Source organism: Pelobates fuscus, chromosome 10 (assembly GCF_036172605.1).
Source record: "Pelobates fuscus isolate aPelFus1 chromosome 10, aPelFus1.pri, whole genome shotgun sequence".
NCBI classification, from domain to species: domain Eukaryota; kingdom Metazoa; phylum Chordata; class Amphibia; order Anura; family Pelobatidae; genus Pelobates; species Pelobates fuscus.
In genome coordinates, this window is record NC_086326.1 from 75431608 (window position 1) to 75452519 (window position 20912).

At 39.0% G+C, this 20912-nt stretch overlaps 1 protein-coding gene across 1 annotated transcript in view; it reads right to left on the reverse strand.

The window, feature by feature from the left end:
• Window positions 1-20370, reverse strand: part of LOC134574475 (uncharacterized) — an 85149-nt gene extending 64779 nt beyond the window's left edge. The window contains exons 1-9 of the mRNA XM_063433571.1: window positions 20308-20370; window positions 19170-19235; window positions 17983-18018; window positions 16794-17395; window positions 9750-9888; window positions 7219-8037; window positions 6460-6638; window positions 5904-6051; window positions 437-507 (exon numbers count right to left, since the gene is read on the reverse strand). Of these exons, the coding sequence (XP_063289641.1) occupies window positions 437-507; window positions 5904-6051; window positions 6460-6638; window positions 7219-8037; window positions 9750-9888; window positions 16794-17395; window positions 17983-18018; window positions 19170-19235; window positions 20308-20362 (2115 nt within the window). The 5' untranslated portion in view covers window positions 20363-20370. The remainder of the gene's footprint in view (window positions 1-436; window positions 508-5903; window positions 6052-6459; window positions 6639-7218; window positions 8038-9749; window positions 9889-16793; window positions 17396-17982; window positions 18019-19169; window positions 19236-20307) is intronic.
• Window positions 20371-20912: the final 542 nt, after the last annotated feature.

Genomic DNA, 20912 nt, shown 5'->3' on the forward strand with positions numbered 1-20912 from the left:
GGATTTTGATATTTATTACTACAGCAAAGACACCTTTGGTAAGTGGACATCTGAAATGGAGAATGGGGTGTGATTAAATGACATGGGACAGGATGGTAACATTGAGAAGGTATGAAGTGTTGAATGTGGGGTTATGGAAGAAGGTAACCCTAGGAAAGTGATGTTGGTTGAGATAAGGAGATGGAAAGTTATGGCAACACTGGGTTGGGTGGGAGATGGTATGGTAAGGAGCAGCCAAAGGTAAGGTCTTTTGGGAGGAGTAACCAAGTTATGCTTTCAAATCCAGATACTTTTCGATCCAAACAATGTATCTAGTAGTTATTAGTATATCTAATTGTTTGTTCCTTTATGATTTATGATTTCGATAACTTTTGATTTGGCAATGCACATTACTTTTTTAAAATATGCTTTAAATTAAAGATGAGTTATACTGTACCCTTTGGATGTCTTCAGGGTTGATAAATTCACATACAGATTTTGCTGTGTACTGGATGTCCTTTTTTGCTCCTACAAATAAAAGGAAAAACATAACTACTTAACTATTAGTTCCGGGGGCAGGGCCTGACCACTGAGCAGACTTATGAGCGACACATACAGGACATAACACGCCAAAACCTCTCAAATTAGAGCAGCAGAGCCTCGGTGTTACCCCGAGACTCAAGTGGGTGGATTGCCGTGCTCAGAGGGGCACTCTAAAACCGACTGCAAGTTGCGGCCTACCAGCGGATGCAAGCGTGAGAGACCTCCCTGCAAAATATCCCTGCCGACCTCCCTGCAAAATATCCTGCTGGGAAACGTTGAAGAGCTTTGCAACCCTGTTTCCCCCCCTGCCGGTGAGGGATATCCCGGCACACTCAAAAAGCTGTGTCTCGAGATGCTAAGAGGAACCAGACCACTTACCCGCTCCAGATATAATGCACTGTAACATAGTCAAAACCAAGATGGCGACTGTGGTGCCGACTAAGACGACACGTGGCCTGCTGAAAAACTTCGACCAGCGGCTGGATGCAATCTTCAGCGAATTCTGGCAGAAGCTGTGGAGCAGAGGGGCACCAGCTAAGGAGAAGCAGAATCAAACCATGAAGCGACGGAACTCACCTCCCGGCCATCTGCCCCAAGAGGCTAGTAGGCCTCGGAGCACTCGACCAGCCTGCAGACCACGGAAGCCGGGGGAGAAGAGGGCCAGCTTCAAAGCAGTGTCCTATCCCGAGTCGCCCAGCATTCGCTACTGCCTTTCAGGGCCGAGAGCCCCCAGGAGGACAACCCGGGTGCATGACCCACATCCTCGGCAGGAGCGACCTTGAGCACGAGCAGCAAAAGCACCTTACCGAGTCTTTGCTTACGGTAGCATGGGAAACCGGAGCAGTGGGATCTGCACTGAGGCTCTTGAGATGGCCTTGGGCCGGCAGAGCGAACAAGCTGGGACTGCCCGGGATCTGTATACATACTTGACTCATATGCTCAGCACAGGTATTGGGTAAACACCAGCCAGAGAAGGGAGAGAAGCATGCCGATGACTCGCCACAAAGCAGCCGCATGCCACCCTCTCTCACGGAGACACATCACCCTTGCTCTCAGCAATCAGTGACTCTAAATAGCTCGTTAAAGTTGGTTTACTTTATTTTATTTTATTTTACTTGTCTGTTAAGCTTAGCATACTTATCCTAGGTGGACACGCATAAAATAGTGATGTTATAAAACTAAACTAATTTCCAGGCCAATACCCTTACATGCCATTCGAATATTAGCCTAGACCTGCACGTTTAGTTTAGCTATATGTCAGCTCTGCCGGTTTACTTAGCGACACTCTGCTCTAGACATCCACAGGAATAGGTTGCGCCTGGCATTGGGCCTATTGCTTGCACAATGTAGTCACCTGCACAGGCGGAAGCCGCATTACTTCCTTCTCTTATGTTTTTGCAAACCATTATTTTTATTAATATTATTTCTGTTCCTCATACTTCACTCATACACTGAGATGCAAGACCATACTGTCCAGACTCATTACCAGTGGTCCACTCTCTTTAGTAATTTCCTAGCAAGTTATATAATAATTTTACAGATGATGTCTCACCCTTTAATAAGCCTGTAACTTGCACTTTGAAGTCTCATGTATACCTATACTTTACAAGTCAAGCTGGCCCTTTCAGCCTTGTTTTCTGCCTAAACAGTTAGTCATGTTTGACCAGCCTCATAATCTCTCAGCATGCTTAGCCTGTTTTTAGCAACCTACCTTCACCTACCATACGTTTCACAAGCATGAATATCTTGATGTTATAATTTAATCTCAGAAAAAGTGCAGTTAATCAGACATGTAATGTGTGCTACCAGTTAACATTTTCTGATACTAATTGCAATGTCTCTGTTAAACTGTAAAATTTGCAAAGCACTACAAAAATAAAGAATTGAAAAAAATAATAAAAATCTGTTAGTTCATTTTAGAAAAAAAAAAGGCACATTAGAAATTAGCACCATAACAAAAAACCTAGAACTTGATGTGAAGATAAATCATGCTTAACCCCTTAAGGACACATGACATGTGTGACATGTCATGATTCCCTTTTATTCCAGAAGTTTGGTCCTTAAGGGGTTAAAGGGAAATGGTCAGAAAACAGCTTTGAACCCTAGAAGAGAGAAGCTAGATCTAAAGGTTCCTGAAATAAAGGCTGGATACTAAAAAAAGGGGACCAAAAATTCTTAGGTCTCCACCTGTGACCAACAGACCATCAAAGGGGATTTACCTGTATTATGCCATTAGAAAATGAAAGAAAAAAAAGGAACAATATCTGTTTTCAGTTTAAATTTTTACACTAATATTTGAAATTAATTTTTCATTTAGAACAAATAATGTGCTACTTTGAACATGAAATTGAACATGAAATTGTAAGCTACTTTGCAATTAACTATCCAATTCACCCATTTTCCAATTATTCACTAAACTTCCAGCTGACCTTAATGGGTAACTAGCATTATCAATATCTTTTTGCATAGTCTGAAGGCCTTGAAAGATTGCAGGATGACAACAGAAACACCTATGGTTGCAGTCTGAATGACATCAACAATAGGTGGCCTTAGGAAGCAAGGTAAACAATGCATTTTGTTTTTAGAAAAGGTATTGTTTACATTGAAAGCACTGCAAGAACAGTCTATTTGGGTGTCCTTTTAATTCAGTATCAGTTATGACTATTTCATTTTACTTCCCTGATGTTAAACTGAATTACCAAACATTAATTACTACTTTGTGGGCATTGTGACTTCCTATTGCCCAGGTTTGCCTAATATAAATTTGCATAAGTAATGGGAATTTGTTGAGCATAGTGTTCGGTGGACCTGGAGTATAGAAATACATTTCCAGATGTTTCCCTTTTATCCTCAGATTTCAAAAATGAATTACAAACATGATTTTAAACTCTCCCCCACTCTACCAGCTATGTGAGCATGCAGTTGGTTTTCACACAAAATGCCCCTTAAGTAAAAATAATAACAAAGAAATTCCTGGAAAACAAAATGCATTTAAACATTTACAATGTTACTCCTATATTCTTAACAGATGCATTTGATTGATAACATTCTGCCCAATAAAATGGGCTCCATCAAAACTTCTCTAACATAAGTCTAGAAATCTGGAATGAGAAGAGTTACCCAACAGCTGTGAAAAAATAGGCTTTGTGATATGCACAAGGAATAATTAATATCTCCACATTCTCACTATAGCCCAAACAGAAGTGTAAAACAGCTTGTTGTTATGATTTCATATGGTTACACTCACCTTGCCGTATACTTGCATCTTCAATTCAGATGCTAGATGGCTCCAACCCAAATCTATATTTCATCTTTATGAAGATTCTACCTTTCTTTCTGCAATATATTCTTTGGTGTGTTTTTTTTAAGTAGTATATGTATTGTATTCTATTATTAGCCTGTTTTAAGGAATCTTAGACTTGGCCAGTGAATGAGACTATGCTTTTCTTGTGTCCTGACTTTGGCTTGTGCATGAGATTATAATTGTTTACCTAAATGTTCTGCTTATAACTTCAGAGGTATTTTTAAAGCCCAGTATTTGTAAAACATCTTGCGGTCTCTTTCACGATTCTTGCCACCATTTTACAAGCTAGGGACAACTAGTATCCTTGCAAGAACATTAGAAAGTCTTTTATTTCCAAGTTAATTTTCACTGAAACATGCACCTAATTCAGCAGTGTTTAAGGGGCACTATAGTCACGAGAACAAGTATGGCTTATTGTATTTGTTCTGGTGAGTATAATCAGTCCGTTCAGGCTTTTTGCAGTAAACACTGTCTTTTCAGAGAAAATACAGTGACTACATTACAACCTAGTGATACCTCCACTCGCCACTCGTTGGATGGCTACTAGATGTGCTTCCTGGGGTAGAGCTGCACACTGTGCAGCACTGACATTCAGTGTCTCCATCCTCTGCATTGAGACACTGAACTTTTCTAATAGAGATGCATCAATTCAATGCATCTCTATGAGGAGATGCTGATCGGTCAGGGCTGTGTTTGGCTTGTGCTGGCTCTGCCCCTGATCTGTCTCCCTAACAGTCTCAGCAAAGCCAATGTTTTCCAATGTGATTGGCTGAGATCATCACTTCTGATAATGTCAGCCAAGTACGCAGTTTAGCGATGGAGCCAGCAGCAGTAGACTGGAATAATAAAGTTAAGATGTTACTATATTTATGAGGGCAAGTTGGTTCAGGGGGGCTATATAGGGTTTTCAACACTATTGGGCCAGGAATCTGTTCCTGACCTTATAGTGTCCCCTTAATTCCTGTATACTACAGTGATAGATATATTCCTCTGATTTTTTTTTCTGTTGTGCTAGTTTTGTTTGATAATCATGTGATAATTATAAGGAATCCTGAGCATAATAATGGAATCATATACAAGATAACTGTAAGCGGTATTTTAAGTTTTTTTTCATAATGTTAAAGAATGTTAAAGAACTAATTAACAGCTGCACTCAATGTTACAAGTGTAACAATGTATTTATAATTATATTGTATATGTTTGCTGTTATAGCCTCAGATTTATATTTCTGGATAAGCTTTGCAGATGATTTAATATTTTTAGATAATTAGTTCAAATGATTTATCAACAGAAGTCGCCATTAAACTCTATAAGAATTGTTTAGCTAAAAGCTTAGCAAAAAAATTCAATCAAAGGGACACTATCGTCACCAGGACAACTACAGTTTATTGAATTTGTTCTGGTGAATAGAATCATTACCTTCAGGCTTTTTGCAGTAAACACTGTCTTTTCAGAGAAAATGCAGTGTTTACATTCCAGCCTAGTGATAACTTCACTGGCCACTCCGCAGATGGCTGTTAGAGATCCTTCTTGGGTCATGGCTGCCTAAAATGCATCAAACATTCAGTATCTCCTCCCTCTGCATATAGACACTGAACTGTCCTCATAGAGATTCATTGATTCAATTCATCTCTATGAGGAGATGCTGATTGGCCAGGGCTGTGTTTCAATCATGCTGGCTCTGCCCCTGATCTGCCTCTTTGTCAGTCTCAGACAATCCTATGGGGAAGCATTGTGATTGGATCAGGCTACCACTTCTGATGATGTCAGCAGACTGCTTGTTTTTTCTGAGTCTAACAGCATGCAGAGCTACAGCTTCAGGCTTAAATACAGTAAGATTTTTACTATATTTATGGAGGCATGAAGGGCCCAGGGGGGCTAGATGGTGGTTTTAACACTATAGGGTCAGGAATACATGTTTGTGTTCCTAACCCTATAGTGATCCTTTAAGTCCCATATGTATACCATTGTATTTGTATGTACTACATAGGACATAATGAAAAAAAGATAAATGTTAATGTATCCATTCAGTCAAATAGAACTGGGGGAAAAAATGAAAAAATAAAAATACACATACCCAAATGAGCCTTGTATGACTTCAGTTCATGCAGCAATGTTTCAATCAACATACGCTTGCTAGCTGAAAAGTCTAAATTTGCTTGTACGATATTCCACAAATCAGTTGAAATCGAATTTGGAATTTCTGCTTTGTGACCTGAATTAATCTTTAGGAATGAAGGAGTTAAGGAGTTAAGATATGGATGGCACAGTCTTGCATTAAAAACCCAAAACAAAATCTCCACTAGAGGTGATATTGAGTGAACTGAAACACAAATTGCAAAATTTAGGTAAAATATACAAAATGTAAGTTGAACAATTTCTCAACTTTATTGGCCTAATAAATTACCTCTTTGGTAATTAAATCAATAAGTGACAAAATAAAACCTTGAAGAAGCGACGGTAGATACATATCTATATAAGATACGAAGAAATGCAACAACAGACCATATTAATCTCTATCATATGTACATTATAAAAATATATAGCACAACTTGGCAAAGAATCAAATAACATATATAACAGTAAATGTGTAAATTAATACTGCTAATGACATTGTAGTTGCAAAGTCTTACCTCTCTTATAAATTCACAGAGTGTGAGATGAGCTAACTCTTCGAATGGTTGTCTGCCATATAGAAGGACTGAATAAAATGTTGCAGCAACCATCCATATGTCTGTGCACTTAGAAAATATATTGTATGCCAAAGTTTCGGGAGCACTGAAATAGGCTGCAACTGACTCCTTGTGGTCACCTTGAGAATGAGAAATAAGAACATAGTGTAATAAGAATAACAGTGCAAAAATATTTTACTTATAATTTAAATAATGATTATTTTCTTTTAACAAACAGATTGTTACAGGTAAAAGGGTGGAGCAGATACACATGGCAACTATTGTGTTTTATTGTGTTTTATTGTGTTTTATTGTTCCCTATTGTATTAATACAATGTTTTGTGGACCCAGGACATACTTGAAAACGAGAGAAATCTCAATGTATCCTTCCTGTTATAACATTTTATAAATAAATAAACTAATGGTGCATCGAGTATTTTGACTTTGCACCAAATGACAGACTTATTTACTAAAGTGAGAATTCAATGTGTGTTTCATGTTTCAAGTCCAGAAACGTATAGATTTATTTTTCCTGTTTGGTTATTTTGACCCTAAATTTGAAATTAACTTTGAATTCTCACTTTTCTGAATAACCATTTGAGTGTTACTGCAAACACAAACTTCTTTGTAGTTCTCAGAGTGATGAGTTTAGTACTAAAATACTGTTTCACTGACTTCCATCGTTAACCAACCTGTTGATCTATTTTGTAACTTACATACCTTGGAAACAAGGATAATCAAAAACGTCTATATATTCCGCCCCTGGATCAATAGCCTCTTGACTAACAGTACATTTTGCATAGAGGAAATGAGCAAGTTTTGTTCGAAAAGATCCATTTGTGCTGGTAAAAGCTTCAAAGCTGGCAGGAGTTATGTCACGGTGGATGACAGAGTTATTGTGACAATGATTGACTGCCTCGGTGATATCAATGAGTATATCAATCATGTCTGACCATGTCAGTTGGCTTTCTTTCTCATGTAGAAAGTGCAAGAGAGGCGTTCCATGTTCAACCATATAATAGGGAAGAATACCATTAGATGACATGTTCAGTAACTGCACTATATTTTCATGTCCTTTGCATTTTTCAACTGCTGCCAATGTTTCTTTAAAGCATTCATAATTCTCATCTGTAGAGTTAGTCTGTAGAACATCATTTAGAGTTTCCTGCTTAAGCACGTGTATTAAAGCTTCCCTGCCTGAAGTTTCAACTTTAAATATAAGGGCATTAGATATAGTTTGAACTTGGTCTTTAAATACCAGATCTGGGTGCACAGATGATAATTTTTCACGGATGCATTTCTCCACAAGATGATTACTGACATTGATACATGTACTTCCCAGCTGGCAAATGTCAATGCCATTTATTTCTTCATTGAAAATCAACTGGGCAATTAATTTTCGAACATCATTAAAAGGATGGTAAACCAGTTTTTTAAAGAAATGTCTAAGAATGAGGACCAGTTTTTCATCTTCTTTTCCCCCTACTTTCAGGTAACCAAGAAACACATTCAGAAGCTGTAAACAGGTCCCCAGGATACCTAAAAATATTCAAAACATGGATAAGGCAAATAAATCCAATGGACAGAATGTTACAAATTGTATGCAAGGTAAATTGATTACAAAATAACATGCATGCATAATTTATATGGAATTTGAGAATGGAAAGAGAAAACACAATGGACTTTATGCATTGTTAATGCAATAAAAAAATACCTACAGCTGGTGGATTTCTGCAGTTAAAAAGCACACAGACATGTTTCTCCCATGTAATTCATCTACCACCATTTTGGGTTACTGTATATACTCGAGTATAAGACGAGCACATTTTTTGTGCTGAAAAACCCCCACTCATCTTATACTCGAGTCAATTGTCTGTATTATGGCAATTTACATTGCCATAATACAGACTAGGACCGGGGGCTGGCAGGAAGCTGTAACTTACCTTTCCTGCAGCTCCTGTCAGCTCCCTTCTCTCTCCTCCGGTCCGTGCAGCTCCCAGGTCAGCTCCCTCTGCAAGTCTTGCGAGAGCCGCGGGGTCAGAGCGTTGCCACGGGTTACTCTGCGCGGCCGCGAGACTTGCAGAGGGAGCTGACCTGGGAGCTGCACGGACCAGAAGGGAGCTGACAGGAGCTGCTGTGAAGCAAGCAAATGCTCATCTATTTCTTGACCTGGTCTATTTTTATAATCATGTTGTCTATTGTATTAATAAACTCGTACTTAGAAGGATTGGCCTTGTTGGAATTGTTTGGATTTGCTGAGAGTGCAGTCTTCTCTTGTTGCTTTTCTATTTTCTGTTATGGAACTATAAGACCAGCACCAGAAATCTGATGCCACACTATGGACCAGAGATGGCCCTCTAAGTAGGCGGTTTAGGCAGCCGACTAAGGCCTCGCGCTGGCTGGGGCCTCGCGGCTGCCTAAACAGCCTAATGACAGACTCTGTTGGGTCCTCGGTCAGTGACCAAGGACCCAACACCAGGAGGGGGCCCGGCGGCTTGCTCAGTATGCCGCCGGGTGCGAGGCCCCTCCTGTCTGCCTGGCCTGCAATTAGAGACACCGGTCTGCAGGTCTGCAGACCTACATACCATGTGTCTCGCCGAGAACTGGCCAATCAGAGCATTGCTACGGGTTACCATGGCAACTCTCTGATGGGTCTCGCGAGATACATGGTCTGAAGCTCTGCAGAGCTGCAGACCAGATGTAATGGCCACCTGACCACCAGGGAGCCCACTGGACCACCAGGCAGTCCACACTGGACCACCAGGGAGCCCACTGGACCACCATGGAACAAAGGTATTTAGTACCCCTCCTCACCATCACCCCCCTCTTGCTATCACCCCCTCCCTCTCACCATCACACCATCACACCCCCCCTCCCTCTCACCATAACCCCCTCCCTCTCACATCACACCCCCATCCCTCTCAAATCACCCCCCTCTCACATCCCACCCTCCTCCCTCTCACCATCACCCCCTTTCCCTCTCACCACCACAACCCCCTCCCTCTCACCACCACACCCCCTCCCTCTCATCATCACACCCCCTACATCTCATATCACACCCCCCTCCCTCTCACCATCACCCCCCTAAATTGAACTGAACAATGACAGAAAAACCTCACTTTACATCAAAGCACATCAAATGAGCATAAATAGGGGTTAAATAAATAGGGGTTAGTGCCAAAAATGTCCCTTTAATAAGATTTTGGTAACTGCTTGGAAAGAAGAGATCAGTTTTATTACTAACAACGTACCTTTAGTGCAGTTTTCTTCAATATACTCAGTTACCCTTTCAATCACTTCAAGGAAAATATCTGTGTGTTTTTTCCAAACTGAATTGCAAATGTCAACAAAAAGACCAGTGTCAGGCTCTGTATATTTTTTCTCAAAGATCTAAGACAAACACAGAAAACTGCATGATGAGTATGCCAATCATTTTTACAATTTGTTGTCTGGTACTCCCGTTATTTTGGATCTTAATTCAAAATTGTGAATTGGGAGTTAAAAAAATACAAATAAAATAAAGCGAACCGGAATAATATATTTCTTTTGAGTTAATTTTGAATTATCATCTTGGCCACTGTAAAATATTGTGTGTATGAGTATTTAATGAGACAATGTGATTGGTTGGAACAACCACCACTAACATGTTGTCTTACAGCTGAAATGCAACAGGTATAAACTACTTGAATTAAACCTTTAGACTCGTTTCACAGATAGCAATCTACAATATGGATTTTTTTTTACAGTTCATTTTTTTTTTTTAATTGATGAAAAATTCCTGTTTCCAAGACCAAAATCTGAGAAGACTTGAAAATAATTCCATATGCTTCATGATATAGTATAATATAACTCTATTTAGCTTGTGTGGTAGGGTAGGTATTTAATAACTTATGTCTGATACGAGAAGATTAGGTATCCCCCTTCACTTTAACGTTTTTGGTGAAGAGTAGACTTATACTATAAGGTTGAATGTAGGCACATCTATAGAAAAAGTAATCAGGTCCATTTAAGAAGTAGTTTTATCACAGCTCACTGCACAGCAGATGAGGGTGGAAGTGGGGGAAACCAGCAGACCCCCCCGCTTTATATACTATGCTCACTTTGCAGGTCACAGTGCGAGAATTTATAAGGTTGCTTCAGACAAATAGACTAATATTATATTAAAATCCAAGGTGCATGAAACAGAGGCAAGAAGCAGATGGGTTTCTGTATAACCCTGAGGGGTTTAATTGGTCAAAATCTATTCCCATAGTTTGTAGACATGTGCATTCGTTTTCGTACGAATACGATTTCGTCCAAAAAATTCAGTTTTTTCAATATTCGTTTACTAAAACGTAAACGAAAGCCCTACGTAGGAAATATAAACGAAACAAAAAGGCAAATGCTGAATGCATTAACTTTTCATTTAGTTTCTTTCATTTTAAAAAACTCTGTGCTGCAGGGAAATTAACCCTCACAGCATGAAAAAAATAGCAGTGCACATGCACGAGAAGAACAAAATAAAACAAGGAGCGAACCGGCAACACTACCAGTTCCCTCCTTGTAATAAACCATTCATACCCCCCTGCATTAAAACCTATTGCCCCTATATGACCCCTATATTAATAAAAGGGAGGTTAAATCTTACCGCATTCCCCTACTCGCAGCATGCCTCGAGTAGGGGGATGTCGCCTAATAATATAAACGGCAGGTGGGGACCACAAATAATAAAGTGACATGGGGTCCCCAAGCCCCTAGTCACTCCACTCCCAATAAAAATACCCTACCTACCCCCTCACCCTAATAATAGGGAGGGGGGGCAATACACTAACCCTGTAAAATAAAATGTCATACTTGTCATTAGATGTCTTCTTTCTTCTTTTCTTTCTTCAGCCCCAAAAATGGGCCAAATAAAAATCCATAATACCCGTTGCAACTATTAAAAAAAAAAAAAAAAACCTGAGCGCCCCAAAAAAATCTGCCCCCCCCCCCAAAAAAAATCCTGACGGTAAAAAAAATAATCCTTCTTCACCCAGCGAGGGCACAGTGCAGAATGAGCTCCGCAGGGCAGGGAAAGGATTATAAAGCCTTCCCACACACTGCAATTTGACTTGGAGCACTGTATTTGGTTGATTCCTAGCCATCCAATCAGAGTGCTCTTACAGGTAAATGAAGAGACTGACAGGTAAGTCTCTACATTTAACTATAACAGCACTCTGGTTGGCTTAGAATCCAAACAATCAGAATGCTCTGTGTCATTTTACACAGCGTGGGAAAGTTATTTGGAATTTTTTTCCATGCTGTGTAATTTGACTCATAACACTCTGATTGGTTGCTTTAAAAAAAAAATGCTGTGTAAAATGACTCAGAGCATTCTAAATGGTTGGATTCCTAGCCAACCAATCAGAGTGCTCTGACAGGTAAATGAAGAGACTTACTTGTCAGTAATCAACCAATCAGAATGCTCTAAGTCAAATTGCAGGGCATGGGTAGGCTTTAAAAAGCCTTTCCCCACCCTGCAGAGCTTATTCAGTGCCGTGCCCTCGCTGGGTGAAGAAGGATTATTTTTTTTAGCTTCAGGATTTTTTTTGGGGCGCTCAAGTTTTTTTTTCTTTTAACAGTTGCAACGGGCATTATGGATTTTTATTTGGCCTTTTTTGGGGCTGAAGAAAGAAAAGAAAAGAAGAAAGAAGGCATCTAATGGTAAGTATGACATTTTATTTTATAAGGTTAGTTTATTGCCCCCCCTCACTATTATTAGGGTGAGGTGAGGGGAGGAGGTGTTTTCTATTGGGGGGTGACTAGGGGCTTGGGGACCCTTGGTCACTTTATAATTTGTGGTTCATGGGGGGGGGACTTTATGTCCCCCCCCCCATTATTTAATTATTTAGGGTCTCTAACCGCCGCTCATGGGTGGGGACCCAGAGGGGACTTTAGGTCCCCCCCATTATTTATTTAGTAGGGTCCCCGCTCGCCGCTTATGGGTGGGGACCAGAGGGGACATTAGGCCCCCCCTTTAATTAATTAGGGTCCCCACCCGCCGGTGGGGGCATGCTGGGGACATTAGGTCCCCCCATTATTTATTTAATTAAGGTCTTCACACGACGGTCATGGGAGGGGCCCTGGGGGGGACGTTTATATTAATTAATTAATAGCCCCCACCCGCGGGTCGCAGGTGGGGGTGGGGGGGCACTGTGTCCACTGGCTGCTCGCTGTCATTTAAAACTGGATATAAATGTAACTATCTTGTATAGAAGTGTAAAGACTGGCTAAGAGTACGTGTAAAAAGTAGTTATTTAGATCAGTAGTACAGCCTTATTGTTTTACTGATCTAAATAGCTACTTTTTCATATTGCACCATTGCTATTGTTTTTGCAATAACTATTGGTTACACATACTCTTACCATAGCTCTCTATCACTTCTATATAAGATATTGATTTTTATATCCAGTTTTAAATGACAGCGAGCAGCCACACTACTCGCTGTTTAGGCGACATGCTACACGGGGGGACCTGGCACAGGTAGGGGCATGCGGGAGGAATTAACCTGTGCCAGGTCCCCCCATATTACACTAGCTGCCCAGTCACTAGTAGTTTTAAATTTGTTTAGGCGACATGCCCCTACATGGGGCATGCAGCGAGTAGGGGCATGCGGGAGGATTTAACCTCCCTTTTATTAATATGGGGGTCATAGTGACCCCCATAGGTTTTAATGCAGGGGGGTGGGGGGGTGGGTAGGAATGGTTTATTACAAGAAGGGAGCTGGTAGCACTGCCGGCTCCCTCCTTGCTGCTTTTTTTTTTACCGAATTTCGTTAGAAAACTAATGGTTCACGGACGAAATTCGGAATTGACGAATGACATTTTCTGGTGCACATGTCTAATAGTTTGCTATTAGTTTATAGTTTTCTTAAACAATTAGTTTGGAAAACGACTGTTCTCTATGTCTGAACTGTTTGCACTAACAAAGCAAAAATAGATGACTCTAGCAATGAACCTAGAATATTTAATCTTTCTTCCAGTAAAACATTGTTTTTAAAGGGACATTATTGTCAACAGAACAACTTTCTAATTCAGCAGTCTTTGTGTATAGATCATCCCCATGAAGTTTCACTGCTCAATTATCTGCCATTTAAAAGTTAAATGACTTTTGTTTCTGTTTATGCAGCCATAGCCACATTTCCACTTGCTGTGACTGACACAACCTGCATGAAAACAAAATGGTTTCACTTTCAATCAGATGGTAACTTACTTTAAATGTTTTTATCCCCTGCTCTGTAAATTGAGGTTTAATTACATACAGGTGGCTCCTGCAGGATCTAGCAAGCTAATAACAGAGCAGGAATAATAAATCCTAAATTAATCAGACTGTGCAATAAAGGAAGTGTAAACAATTAGATGGATCTTGACAGGAAGTGCTTAGAAATACTGTGTAAGTCACATGCAGGGAGGTGTGACTAGGGCTGCATAAACAAAGTGATTTAACTCCTAAATGGCAGAGCATTGAGAGTGCAGGGGCATGATCTATACACCAAAACTGCCATTAAGCTAAAGTTGTTTTGGTGACTATAGTGTTCCTTTAACGAGTCAACACACAGAGAGTATGCAGGAAAACAAACCAAAAAAAAAAAAACAATAGAAAATGTAGTTGAAATTTGGGAAGGCTCAGTATAAAGTTAAATAGAAAATTTTATATAATTTAATAGAGGACTCATTAATACATTACCAATAAATCTGTTGCATCGGGATCCCAGTATAAAAAAATATATAGTTTTCATGCATATTATGTTTTTGTTGGCGCTTAGTCCCAGGTCACTTAACCCTGCAAAGGTAATTATTGCAGTTTGGAGGGGGGCACTATAGGGAGCTAGCACTATACTTTCCCTTTAATTCTTCTTTACATACTTACTGTAAAATACCGTTTCACATGTTTTTTGCATAAGTTCCCAAAACTCACATCCTTTTTTCAAACTATGATGAAATATATTACTGAATAAATTGTGAAATGTTCTAATTTAAGCATTGTTTATGATCAATTCATATTAACCCCTTCGCTGCCAAATAGTTTAAGTATTTAAAAAAAAAATAAACTTTAGTTGATTATTTATTCTAAACATGTTTTATATATAGCAAGTACATTTACAATGATTCAGTATGCAAATAATCCCAGTTGTGCAAATTGTTGCAGAATCCCTGCTTTGTGTTCAAAGTGCTCAGAACTATTTTGCTTTCCTTCAGCTGGCTCTTTGATTGGAGAAATAGCTCTTAAAGCGGCTCTCTCACTAAAAATGAGGTTTATCTAATCTGCTTCTACATAGTTCCCTGTCTTTGAACCTGTTTTTATTTTTTTCTAGTTTTCATAAAATACTTTTTCATATCTGTAGAAGTCAAGATGACAAATTGATAATGGGCAGGCATTAAAGCAATGATCTGTTTAAGATATCTAATTAAAGTTACTTACCCCCAAACCTTAGTAAAATGAATCCCATAAAAAGGACAAAGAACAGACATCCTGGACAGAGGAGAACAAACTGGCCGTTCACAGATATTATGATTGGGCACAAAGAAGATAAGATAAAAAAATGGCACTATCACACACAACACAGAGACCCTTCTCTTTCTTTTAACAAAGAAATCTCATGCTAAACTCAAACACCCCCTCCTATATTTTATACTGACGGTGGCCAAATCAGTGATAGCTGGTATGTGGAAGGCCACGTAAATCCTTCAAAAAAGATTGGTACAAGAACGTAGAAAATATTCAGATTATGGGATCAGGTGGTCCGCGTTGGGCAAACCCCTTAATTTCAAAAATATTACCTTAACATTTATACGAAATGTAGTATGCACAGCCAGACTGTGTGTGTGAGTGCTGTGTGTGTGAGTGCTGTGTGTGAGAGTGCTGTGTGTGCTGTGTGTGATGTGTGTATGATGTGTGTGAGAGTGCTGTGTGTGAGAGTGCTGTGTATGATGTGTGTAAGAGTGCTGTGTGTGAGAGTGCTGAGTGTGAGAGTGCTGCTGTGTATAAATGTTAGAATGGATTGTGTGTAAAGGGGGGGGGCTGTAAATAAACAAATAAAATAACAGGCATTATGTCCCCTCCTCCCTTCTTACCTTTAGCCTGGGAGGGGGGGACTGGGAGGCAGAGTGGCAGTGTTCCCTGGTGGTCCTCGTGGTGAGTGAACTCTAGCCTGTGGGCTAGAGTTCACTCTCGCAAGATCCGGTCGTTGCCATGGCAACACTCCGGATCTCGCGAGAGGAACCCGGCGGAGCTGCAAGTTAGAGCTCCGCCGGGTCCTCTCTCCGGGCAGGCTGGCTCCCTCCCACTCTCCCCGCCGGCGGCCGCATTTGACAGCATGTGGGCCAGTGAGGGAGATCTTTGATCTTCCCACCATCCCGCCATGGAATACAGCGGGGCCGGCGCTAGGATAGTGCCGGCCCTGCATAGACCGGCAGGGGAGATCGTGTGATCTCCCCTGCCGGCCTCGGCCCCACGGCCACCGCGGCCCACCAGGCATTTGCCCGGTATGCCCGATGGCCAGTCCGGGCCTGTACACTTCCATACACAGAGATACACACACATACACTACCACACAAACACAGATAAACACATACATAAACTGCTACACAAGCACAAATACACACACATACTGACACACAAATATATAGTATTACAATTTATAAAGCTCCAACAAATTCCGCAGCGCTGTACAATAGGTATTTGTGATATACACTCATACTGACACACACACACACACAAACATCTATGAACATAAAGTTACATATTGACACACAGATACACATGCACACTGATATACATACACGCAAATACACGGGAAGTTAGAATTTTGATATTTTTAGCTACCCTCCAGTTTCTATTTTTTTTAGGTGCAGGAGGGTGCCTTCCATGAGGTCCTAGGGATCAGGCTGAGTTTAGTTCAGGCTTTCTTCTCCTCCTCTTTCTGCCTCCTGCTTCCAACATGGCGTTTGTTAGCTGGGAGGAAGTAACCTTAACTAATTTCCTCCCTGAACTGCAGGGACCCAATCACACCGTTAAAGGAACATGGCACCCGACCAAGCCCCTTTTTAGTACAAATTATAGTCAACAGTTTGTAAATAGACCCTCACATTTTTACCTATAGAAAAATGTGTAGGAGTAGAATAGAATTCCTGGAAATATTATTCAGGTCTTTGGATAGTCAAGAATGTTGATAATTGTTTACAATTTCATAATATAGTATAATATTAAAGGTAACACTAAAGCTGTATAAAAACATAGTAAGAGGGAAATCATCTTGTAGAATCTAAATAAATTACCTTTTCAGTAAGAAGCACCACAAATATATGTTTTATATCCCAAGGTAGATCTTTGAAGCATTTTATGCTCATTGTCATATTCATTTGTGTGCCGGTACCAAATTGGTTCTTATCAGTGGGCAGGCAGTTCTCCAGTATTTGTATGTGTAAATCATTTTTATCAAGTCGGTTCGGCCAAGTTTTAATTCTTGCCAATAATGAAACAATGAGTTTATAATAACTCTTTCGGCAAAATTCTTCAAAAGGCTTTTGGGTGGTTTTATATTTTTTCAATGTCGAAGCTTTCATGTGAGCCTTTAGGCTACAATCATTGTATTTATATATTTTAATGTAGATTGCTGCCAATATCCAGATGTACAATCTCTCAAATTCATTGCTCATTTCACATTTTCCCACATATCTGTTTTCGATCAGGTGTCGAACTTCTTTTTCAAATGTTTGCAAATGCGTACTTGAGTAAAACGTAGTAATATCTTTCTGAATTAACTTTGTTAACATTTTTGCTGCATATTGTCTAGTCTTGTCATCATGATGGTGGCAGTGGCTCAAAAGATTTTTAGCAGAAGTTTCGCTTTTAAGATCGTTTAATTTAACTTCATTCCCTGAAAAGGGAAAAACAAATCAGGATTTGATATTGTAGATGTAGATATTTTGAAAACAATATATATATATATATATATTAGTAATAAATGTATTGATACAGGAAAGGAATGATGTGCAAAGACTTAGCGAATGCAAATAAAAATATTACCACTTTAACTTCTTTAGTAGCTGTAGCCACAAGTAATGCTAATCTTCTGATAACACACAAACAGCTTAAAAATGCATTACATACATACATACTTTCAACATGTTAAACCATTGAATTTAAAATGTGAGTATAATACCTATTATATTTACATGCAAATACACTTATATCAAATTAAATATGCTGTTTGGAAGGTCTATTAACAATATCAGTATTAAAAATATAACAAGTGTTGAGGATATGCTGGACTATAGATCTGTAATAATATAATCTCGCTCTGCGCAGAGTCAGTACCTGACCCCAGTGATTCATTTTGAATGAAAATAAGATGTATGCCTTGATTAAATGCAGGTTGCAACATGCAACAATATGAGTGACTGTTTTAATAAGAAATCATATTGCATAAAATTGACAGAGTAATATCTATGAAAATGTACTCACCCATTTTGGAAAATTCCATACAAGATGTGTGGATATCTAGAAAGAGTGTGATAGGATTTTTATACTTATAATGAATTGTCATTTGCAGATTTTTCCAAGGTGGCTACTTCACCAAGCATTGTGCTAATCAGTTACAAATCCTATACAACACAATCTTTTAAAGGATATTTTCAGACCAAAAATAATGAAGCTGTTTTTGATATATAGCTCATGCCCCTGTAGTGTTACTGCTAAATTATTTGCCATTTCGGAGTCAATCAAGTTTCTGCAGCCCCAGTCACACCTGGCTATGACTAACACAGTCAACATGAATTTTTTTAAAGTTTAAATCAGATCTTACAGTACAGTGTGTTTACTTTAGAAGTTCTTATCACCTACACTGTTAATTGAACTTTAGACAAACAGGAGGCTCCTGCAGGCTCTGCATGGCAATTTAATAGAGCAGGGGATAATACATTCTAAATGAAACATATTGTGCAATCTAGGATGTTTAACCCCTTAAGGACACATGACATGTGTGACATGTCATGATTCCCTTTTATTCCAGAAGTTTGGTCCTTAAGGGGTTAAACATTAGATGTCTCTTTACAGGAAGGGGGGGTGTGACTAGGGCTGAATATTCAAAGGGATTTAACCCCTACATGGCAGAGAACTGAGCAGTGAAACTGCAGGGACATGATCTATACACCAAAACCAATTATTTAATCTAACGTTGTTCTGGTGCTCAGAATGTCCCTTTAACTAATAGACCCCAAATATTCTCCACGGTTAAAACTGTAGGCTCCAGTGGCTTAAATTCCAAGTGTGTGCTGTCTCTGAGCATTTTGTCTGTATTTGTGGTATACTTCAGATTTAAACCTTTTTGTTATTTTTTTGGGGGGGGGGGGGGGGGTGCGGGGAGCCCCATCCCTTAGGTGTGCTGCCTCTTTCTTTGCCTGTGTATTGATTTGGTTAAATCACTGGCCCCTTTGCTTGTTTTTTTTCTATCCCATGCACAGAGGACTGCTGAAAAAATATTTAAATTATTTCATTCAAAGTAATGATTAAATAACTTCTTTATTATGTGATATGTTTAAGGAGACACTATAAACACAATAGCTCAAGAATAAGCCTTTTTGGATATTTTTGGATTTTGGAGAGTAGTAATGAGTTCAGTGTAAGTGCAGTTAATGCAGAGTATACATTACCTTCTGTAGATATTGAAATGTTTGAGGTTTGAAGTTTATGGGAGATTTCTGACATCTCGGATTGAACTACAGAGGAGAGGTAATAAGAGGTAATCAGATGACAATTTGTGTGCATTCCTGATAAATTTGAAATCATTTTTAAATCTAGAATACAGCAAAGACTACAGTAAAAATGTAGAAATTAATACAATATTGATTTAATATATATTATATAATATAAGATATAAAATAAAATTACAAACAGATCTGTATAGCATTACATATACAGTTTACTTCACCATCAAGGAAAACTCCTAGCACCATACCAACAACAATGTGATGTAGTGGTTATGATGTCAAGAGTGGCCTGATGCCCCCTTCCATTGTAAGTAATCAAACAAGCACATTCTTGTCCTAAGCCAGGGGTAGGCAACCTTCGGCACGCCAGATGTTGTGGACTACATCCCCCATAATGCTTTTACACCTATAATGCTGGCAAAACATCATGGGAGGTGTAGTCCAAAACATCTGGAGTGCCGAAGGTTGCCTATGCCTGTCCTAAGCATACATTCCACATCATTATAGAAAATGTAGGGAAATGTAGTTTAGGTATATGTTCAGTGCCAAATATAGCTTAAAATCTGTTTTAGCACACTAGGTAATCTACTTGATACATACAGTAGCATAACCTACAGTAGCATAACATACAGTAACATATTAACTGAGCACATTAGGTATTTAGGGTGTGTGTGGCCATTGGCTGGCTACTGTGAGAAATGTATTTTAGGTGACTTACTAATTACAATTAATGCAATTAAAATGTAATTTAGAAAAAGAATAATTCATTTTATAGTTGCACAGACTGATTTCTAAACTTATTGTTGCCGTTTTATGACACTTTACTGTGAGTATTATTGATGTGAAGCTCTGCTATTTGCTTAGACACATCAACACTATGGAGCTCCTAGAAACGAGGGACATTATAAAAGATGATGCCAGTGTGATGTACTGGAAAATTAAACAATTGTTAGTCCAACAATTAAGGCAACATAATCATACATACTTTATTCTTTACATAAAAATAGTTCAAGAAGAATCCTCTTTGCGTACTGGAAAATAGTAATGCATTTAGTGTAAGTGCAGTTAATTGCAGTATTACCTCTTGTAGAGATTGAAATGATTGAAGATCTTAGTTTCTGAGAGACTTTTGACATTTCGGATTGAACTGCAGAACCAAAGTAATAAGCGGTAATAAGATCACAATTTGTGTGTATTCCTGATAAATTGGAAAATATTTTGCATTCTAGAATACAGCAAATGGCTACAGTAGATATGTAGATATTAAAGGGACACTACAGTCACTCATCTCATTGAAGTAGTCAGGGTGCAGTGCCCCAGTTTCACTTAGTCCTGCAATATAAATTATCCCAAGTTTTGAGAAACTTCAATAATTTTATGGAAAGACAGGAAGCTTGACATTTGCTTAATCCTTCTTTACTGAAATCTACCAGCAGCAAAAAAAGATGGTTAATAATGTGCATATAAAATCAACCAATCAGAATGTATCAACAGAACATATAGTGCAATCAGGCTCCTCTCAACTCCTCTTTCTTTGCTGCTTGCCTCCCAGGTGAGTCTATTCCAATTACAGTCTTACATTTTATTCAGTATTATTTAATTCTTTATGTATATGTTTTATTTTTCTGTTGTTATTGCGTATTAGCTTTAAACACATATATTCCTGTTTTATAATATAAATTGTAA